General features: G+C 33.2%; 1 protein-coding gene across 1 annotated transcript in view; it reads right to left on the reverse strand.

Moving 5' to 3' along the window:
• Window positions 1–5,297, reverse strand: part of LOC118192539 (uncharacterized) — a 29,482-nt gene extending 24,185 nt beyond the window's left edge. The window contains exon 1 of the mRNA XM_085818568.1: window positions 5,127–5,297. Within this exon, the coding sequence (XP_085674694.1) occupies window positions 5,127–5,139 (13 nt within the window). The 5' untranslated portion in view covers window positions 5,140–5,297. The remainder of the gene's footprint in view (window positions 1–5,126) is intronic.
• Between the last annotated feature and the right edge of the window lie 3,499 nt (window positions 5,298–8,796).

Raw genomic sequence — 8,796 nt, forward strand, 5'->3', positions numbered from 1 at the left:
GACGTAAGATTTATATATTTATTATATAGTATTTAAAAATTTGCATTATGAAGCGTAACACGTAATTCGGTTATGCGTAAATAAGGTGTGAAACCAAGTGACAAATCCTTCTTGCCGTCGAAGATGTGAAACGTACGGACGAAGGAAAAAATCATCTACTAAGATTTCATAATTTAGAAGTGAAGTGATGTTTGAAGTAGTATTGTCTTCTTGTATAATTTCCCATTAAGCTTATATAGGTATTCTTTATAGTATCAGTTTTCAAATCATAGTATAAATTTTCATTTTATACGAAGTCACTGCTTATATTAGTATTGAGAAGATGTCTTATAAGAAAGAAGCCTTTTCTAACCAAAGTGAGAAACAAGTAGTACTTGTGGAAGTGGACCACCAGAATTTCATGAATGGGTTATACAGGTATAGTCTTGTGCCAAATTAGCAATTCCGTCTCAGTTCTAAAGCAGAATATCTAAGGGGTAATTCGAGGGTCACCCATCCTTCTCCTACCACCAATTGATTGGAACAGTTACTAAAGGAAATCTGTGGCCATGCATTAATATCTAGACAGTTAGTTAAAATAGGTGGTGCCGCTAACATTTTTGAAGTTGACGAAAGTCTGTTTTCGCGTCCAAAAAACGACGTTGGTCGTATCCTTCCGTTCCTAGTGGGTGTATGACGGGATTTGCTGAGAAAACAAAGAATATTTTTTTTTTTTAATTGTTGAACCTAACCACTCTGCCAGAACTTTTATTTTTTTGAAGAAAATATGGTTAGAAGCCGCTATGGCAAAGAAGTACCGTTTTGTAACATTTATTTTGAAAAGTGCAAGAATTCATTTATTATTAATTGCGTAATTTGACGTTTACTTGTTTTTTAACGGAACATTAAGCAAGTGCATTGCATTTTGGCTTTAAAAAATAAAGACTAATTTTTTAATCTATAAATATTTTAATTATTAAAATATACATACAGGGTGAGTCAAAATTCATCACCATATTTCACCTCTGAAGCCACTACAGATTTATTAGAAATTTACGCCAATATAAATTCCTACAATTGTCTAATTTAAAACGGCGGTCAGTAGGCGAGCGATTAATTCACCGAACACTGGTAGTTTGACATCCATTCTGCTCCAGGAAAACGGGGTGGCTATATGGTAGTTTTCGTAGCTTTCCTCATGTTCAACGGGTATGCGCGATAATTTCTTCAGAACGTTCTCCACGAAGACATCCTTCCCCTTTAGGCTAAGTACCCTCGAGTGCTTTGCCTTGATTAAGTAAATCAAATCTAGTTTTGACCAACCCATGTTAGTTAATTAGTTGGTATATAAGACAGTATTAGTTGCTTTTATGGAACACAAATCGTCCCATAACTTGTTTTAAAAAGCTGGATTTTACGCTGATATTAATATATAGAATTAAGTAAGGCAACCAAATAAATGTAAGTTATAAATACCTCCCTAAATTCATTTGTACGTAACGAAAAGCGCATGATTAGAATGTCTTTTTAAGGTGCACTTTGGTGCAGAATTCATCATCATATTTGGTGAGGAGGTAGGGAATAGGAAAAGAAGAAGATTTCACATAAGAAAGCATGGGCGCAGACTAAACGCATGGTGGTGTAGAGGGCGATGTGTGTACACAACGTCCATACATAAGCACAGCTGTTTGACGAGTGCAGCCAGTCATCATTCGACTAGGTGACTTTGCAGAAGTAACATGAACTGGTATACGTGGAATAAACTTGCAGATATGCATGTAAATGCCAGGCATATTCCAGAAGGTCCGATTGTCCAGGTAATGCCTTTGTGAGTCATGCATTCTAGCACATGATCAGTAGTTCGAGTACCTCTCGTAAGTCTGTAAAACCGATGCAAAGAAATGTTACATATAAGAAAATAAATGTTTTTTCCTTACTACTTCCTTTTTATGTGTTCTTTCCATCATTGAACTGGGGTCATTTTGCCCTACTACATGATATATGCGCTATGTGAAATCTTTTTCCTATTCCCTACCTCCCCACCAAATATTGATGACGAATTCTGAATCACCCTGTATATGTATGTTTATTCTAAAAATAATCAATTCTTAATAATATAATAATCAATAGTTAATATTTTACAATAATGAATATTTTGAATATATATATGCAGATCCTATTTTGTTCACTTTACATTTGACAAGTTTCTGTCAATTTCTGAAGTTGAAAATTGAAACATCTCTGCACTGTAAAAATTTTTACAATAAGAAATATCTAAAAAGTAAAAAAGAAAAATAATGTAATAGTGAAAAAAATTAGTAATACAAATATAATGGTAAAAAAGCACATGTCTAACAAAAAAAAATCCCTTTGCCATATTAAAATTACTTTCGTAAAAGCCATAGCTGATATTAACTCAAATATTTTAAAGCAGAAAATGCTATAACACTTGCATAAAGCGAACGCACAGTTATGTAAATCATCATACATAGTTTGTCGAAATTGAAAATAAGAGCCCGAATGCCTTGAAAAGTTTTGAAATAGTTTCATTTCTAAGAGCCTTTTAATATATTTTGAATTTTCAAAATTTTAGAAGCATCAACAAACAGGTAGAAAGAGAATTACATAATTTTTTCAACCAGAAGTCTTAAATATAAAGTTCAATTTAAATATTATCACTTTATTGTACATATGTCGTTGCAAAAAATTGCTGTAAACTTATCTTGGTACTATTCCGTTTTGAGGACCGTAAAAAATTACAGCGAAAATGTATGCGCAAAATCGCCAAATCTAGCAAACGCGTCCATTTAACAGCGCGCCAAATCTAGCTGATAACAGCGCTGATTTCAGATCGAGTAAGTTTATATAGTTTTATATTTCTTAAGACGCCATTGAAATACTAGTTTAATTTTTAAATCCTTTTTTGATTTTAAATCCTTCTTTAATATCCTACGGATTTAACAATTTGGGAATTGCCCATGACGAAAAGTCAGCAATAGAATTTTGGGTAAAGTTCAGAATCATCCGTTGTGACGCGTTTTTAAAAATTGCACATACTCGCTATCCATGTGCACATCGACCTATTTTCACTTAAAAAAAAATCCCAGAATTGCACAAAAATGGCACTGCGCACACCCTTGGCTTTATCTATGTACACATCGACCTATTTTCACTTGAAAAGTAAAAGAAAATTGACAAAAATCCAATAGTTTTTACCCTTGTAAAAAGCGGCAAACAAATAAGTGGGCGATTCTTTACCGAGAATATTTTCAAATATTTTCATTCATTATAGAAAATTACGTTTGAACAACCAACGAGATGAAATGATGCTTTAGCCATAAGTCGGTAGCGAAATAGCGATGCAGGCATCCATTCACTTATGTTTAGCAATTTTTATATAAATTATAATAATGATCTGAAATAGTTATTTACTATTACGCTTCCATTCAGTCATGTTTAGCCTTTTTCATATAAATTATAATAAAAAAAGTATTATATGAAATTAATCTTTCATCTAGATTAAAATATCATTCTTAGATAGTTATTTACTATTACACTTCCTTTCTTGCGTTAAGGTTGCCGCAATTATTTTTGGCAGCATTGGCATCAACAATAGTTTGGCGATTTTTTACGGCCCTCGAAACCGAATAGTACCCTTATCTTTAATTAAATCTGATTATTTTATTGTAACTTAATAGCGAAGAGAGAAATAAATTGGTCATGTTTTCCTTCATAAGTTTAGATGGAAAGAAAAAGTTCAATTTATGCTAAAACTTTAGACTGCATATGCTGCATCAAGTAATTTTCTCGGTGTCCTGAAAAACATTTCCGTAAATTATCATAGTAATAAATATGATTATTTTAATAGAACTTCACAGGAATAGGTAATAGTTGTTCTTATTTTCAATCAAGTTTTAAATCGAAAGAGAAAAGTCTATCTAGAAACACTTTAGAGTGCATAGATTATATCAGGAAATTTTGTGTCCCGCAAATAAGTATCATAAATTTATATCGGCTTGAATTAAAACCTAATTATTTTACTGCAGTTAAAAATCAAACAACAGATAAAAATGAAGTACTTCATGCATGATATTATTTCCAGTATTATAAAACTTATCATACCTCAGCTGTTGAATGCAAAATTTAAATTTCAAATCTTCAGTGTTAATCGAAAAATTTAATACTGAAGTTCAACTGTGAAATAATTTAGAGAATCAGCAATGTTTAACACGAAAGTGAACATTTTTACCAAACTTCTAGTACATACTTGCTGTTTGGCGAACAGCTTCGCTTATTTTGTCACTTGACCCATTATGTCACAAAAATATCACCAAATTATTGCAATCTTAAAGTATAAAAACCTTTAAAATTTTAGCATATAGATAAATTAATATATACAAATAAAAAGGGAAATATGTCAGCATTATATGTCGACTTATATTAACCGCTGTGCTGTAGATTTATTTGTCTTTGGAATGAACTTATGTTCTGCAACATTATGCATGCTTTAATTTTTTCTCAGTATAAATTCATAAAAGCGGTTGCCTGAAATTACGGTTTGCTTACCTCACGAAGAGGTACAATTTTTCATGCTCATTCCAATTTTTAAATTTATAGCATTGACAAGATTCTACCTCCCACTTCAATTTTTTCTAGGTATGCTAACCATGAGGGATAAAAAAAATTATTTCTCGTAGCTTTTGGCGCACAGTTAATGAAATTTTAATTTATTTCTGAATTTTCACTTCTGTTTTATACATAAATTAAAGTGCATGGAAAATGCAATTAAAGTAAAATACAAATAGAATAGAATATAAATAGAAGTATTAAAATACAGACAGAAGGGTAAAAAAAATAATTCAGCAAATCAAAAAACAAAAATATTAAGTAGGCTCAATCAAGAATCGCTGCATATCGATATTGATACTCAGCGATGCGTGAATCCCGTTCAACAGTAACTTAAAATCTTAAGACAGACTTGCAGTTTGTGTTTACAAAGCATCGTAATATATCATATTTCCCGTTGCACTGTAACTTAAAAACTGTAGACAAACTGGCAGTTTGTGTTTACAAAACGTCGTAAGATATCATATTTATCACAGGTATATTATAATGCATAAAACAACAAAATGTCGCTTTTTACTTACCACCAACCGTCATGATTAAGTTTTAAGTAAAGAATCCATATTCAAATTGATTCGAACTGATAAGGAATACTAACAACAATCCATCAATCTTCGGAAAAAGCTTAACTAAAACACAACACGTGCAAGAAATACTACCCCAACGCAACGCAGCGGAATTGAAACTTAACTGGCGTGCGAAGTAAACGTAAAATTTTTCATTTTCCCCTGCTCGATTTCTATTCGCTACGAGCTGGAACCGGTACGGTGACATCACCGTAATTTGTGTCGCATACACAAAACAATGCCGAATGTCATGCGCCGCGCAGTAAACGGTAATGTAGGCAAAAGCATTTAGCACCTGAATACAATAAACGTATCATTGTTCTTTTCACAAATAAGCAACTCCGCGATTTTCAAGAGTAAATCACTCTGATATTAATTTATTATTCAGTATTCTATGTCATACGTTGGAGGTCGAGAGAATGGAAAAGTATGCATTTCTCTAATGAAATTAAACGAATTTTATTAGACATAATATGCTGAATGCGGGTTATAAATAAACGGAAATTGTGATATAAGCTTTGAAAGAGCAGTACTTAACGAGATGCTGTTATGAATTGCATATTCTTTTCAAGGAAAATGTATTTTTTATGTATTCCTTTGCTTTTATTTTTACCTGTATGAGGGACAAAAAAAGATTCTCGTGAATTTTTTGTGAATTATTCAAAGATGATGGATTAAAATATGCATCCCGCAGGGAAAAAAAAGAAAATGTCAGGGTTTAATTTAAATCATACCCAGAATGTAGTAAAATATTATCCAAATTTAGAATTTATTTCATATGCGGATAAATTAGCTTTATTTAAAATAGGCTTTTCAAAAAGGTCTTCATTGTTTTCACTAAGCAGATTTCGTGTCATTATATTGCCACTTGAGGAAAATGTTTGTTGTAAATGTTTGTTAATGCACTGACTCTTAATTATTTAACTATTAATTTAATATAACCTTTTTCTCGTTGCCATTTGTCTCAGCAATTTTGAAAAATCTAGTAGGCGATCCAACATGACTGGTACTGTTGCTGTTACAAACCACAGCACATGTACTGAGCTGAGTGCTCTTGAGTGAGTACAGTCACTACCTTACCTTCCGAGAAGAATAGAATTTGCTCAGTCATGTCTTGCAGTCGCAACAGCAGCTCTCTCGATGCGCGGAAAAAAGTACTTGTGACGAAATTTCACAATCCCAGAAAACGTCCAGGCATTTGAAATTTGGCAGAATCGGAAAGAGTGTCTTTCTAGGATCTATGAGTTTGAGAGAGGTAAGTGCTTCACTGATTAAAGAAAAAAGCATGGAGAACACCCTACACTTCGACAGACACTAATCTGAGAATTGGGTTATTGGTGAGAACAGATATATCACACAGAAATTGCATCGATGCTTTCAGTCAGAGTTGTTAATGTAGAAACCGTTATGAAAAAACATTTGAGGCATGGCAAAGTGTACATCCAGCGGATTCCACGCAGATTGACTGTTAAGAAAAGAGTGATGAGTATGCAAACCGCCAGCTCTCTCCTACGACGTTTTGAAGAGGATGCATTTTGAAAGATTGTAGTAACTATGAATGAAACATGGGTCCACAAATTCAATCCGAGTCCCAGGTTTTAATCATATGACTGCAATACCAATCTTAAATTTCAACTCCTTCATTTACAATAAAGGTTCTGGTAAAAACAAAAAAGAAAATTAAAAAAATAAAGTCCCGATCATATTTGAACCACCTTGTATTTTAAAAACAAAGTTTTATATTCTATAGTTTTAATGTCGTCGTCCTGGACGATATAGTGATTAACAAAAGCTAACCGCCAATCCGAAATCAAAGAATATGGGTTCGACTCCAGCATAAGTCTTAGTTGAGACTGTCTCTTTCCTTCTTTTCGCTTCTACTTGCATTGATTCATGGGCATGTTCTCGGTGATAAAGCGGGTTAATGGCCGATTTGTCGGTGATTCCCGACGAAGGATTAACGAGCAAATGTATGGCTATTGAGTGGAAAATACCCTTATTTTTCTGGGGGGGGGATTAATTGTTGACCTGTAGGATTGTCTTAAATCCTTAGCTTAAAACTGTTTGTGAAATGCTAAACTGGAAGATGCGTACCAACATCAGATTTCAATTCCTTTTAACCTTGTGACTTTTATAGGAATCATCCTACCGATGGAGACCAGCGAACCAAGAATGTTGGCGGAGATCTTGCAAAAGTTGCGTCACGCCTTCCTACAGAATTCTGAAGAAACTATCACCTCTTCATTTAATAAAAATCAGTATTCGACCACCTTCGTTTTTGAGCTTCATAAAAAGGCTTTCTTCGACTTCTGCTATTTTGTTAGACCCACTTAATTCACTAGGAGTTCTGGTTAGAACGCTGTGATTGAAAACTTCTCGTAGGTAATTTATCCACTCGGTTATATTCAGCGGCCATATCGTAACCATTAATACATATTTTTTTTTGATAGTAGGATCTCGTAACTAAGAAATAATCCATTGTTTGCTTTTTTATAGAATCAGGTCTCAAATTATGATAATTTTATTTTTCGAAACTCAAGAAAAGACTGTTTTCGTAAAAACAAAAAGTACCTTATCGAAAGTCGATCGAAATACATCAGATGAAAATGCAGATGTTATGAGTGTGTTGTTACGTCACACTTAACTGGCGCTAAATCGTGCTGCTTGGCGAAAATTGCACCATCGAGAGGATAACAGGTATGTGCGTTTTTACATATTTTCACACATTTTAACTTTTTGAAATTTTAATGGAAAATTTTGGAACGTATAAAACTATAACCAGAATTTTTTAGATTGCAGGTTTTCTTATTCAGATTTTGTTTAAAGTCATTTTACTTCGTACAAAGAAGTAAAAAAGAAGTATTGTAATTACGAATACCATATTTCAACGAAAATATCCATTTTGACTACTCTTGAAACCATTTAAATAATTTTTTTGCGTAACATATGTACGTATGGGAAGAATAAAGGACTCTTTTTTCCAAAATGGATAGTAAAATGGATTAAAAATGCATTCCGAAAAGACTTTTTTCGTGACGTATGTGTCTCACATGACTCAAAAACGGGTTGCCGTAGAGCGTTGAAATTTTGTGTGTGAGACCGCTGTAACATGTAGTTGTGCACTTTCCTGTCTATCTACGAAAGTTCTCACCAAACGTATATATATCGCATATATATTTTCCCACTCTGCTTGGTGAGCTCGGGTTTTTTTATTCTTATATGTTGGTAAATAGTGCATTTTTTTATTTAAAAGTGAATTGTTCGTGTGGTGGTTGAATTATTTTGTTCTTATGCTCCGGTTAAGGTTTCTGGTTAGGTTAGGTTCCAGTTAGTTAATCTGCAAGCAATAGTTATAGATTTATCAGTAATTTAAAAGTTTTAAGTGCTGCTAAATACAACGAGGCCACTGTTTATTTACATTTGGAACTGTGGCTAATCTTTGGAATATGGTAACAGGTAGTTTGGTGACATTTTGGTAAGACGATAAAGGTTACTAGCTAGGACTTTAGCAGTGTACATGGATAAAGTCAAGAGTGTGCGCAATGCCATTTTTGTGCATTTCTAGGATGTTTTTTTAAGTGAAAATAGGTCGGCGTGTACATGGATACCGTGTATGTGCAATCTTAAA

This window comes from Stegodyphus dumicola, chromosome 6 (genome assembly GCF_044657685.1).
Source record: "Stegodyphus dumicola isolate Sdum_Otavi_A_Nest chromosome 6, ASM4465768v1".
In the NCBI taxonomy this organism is placed as follows: domain Eukaryota; kingdom Metazoa; phylum Arthropoda; class Arachnida; order Araneae; family Eresidae; genus Stegodyphus; species Stegodyphus dumicola.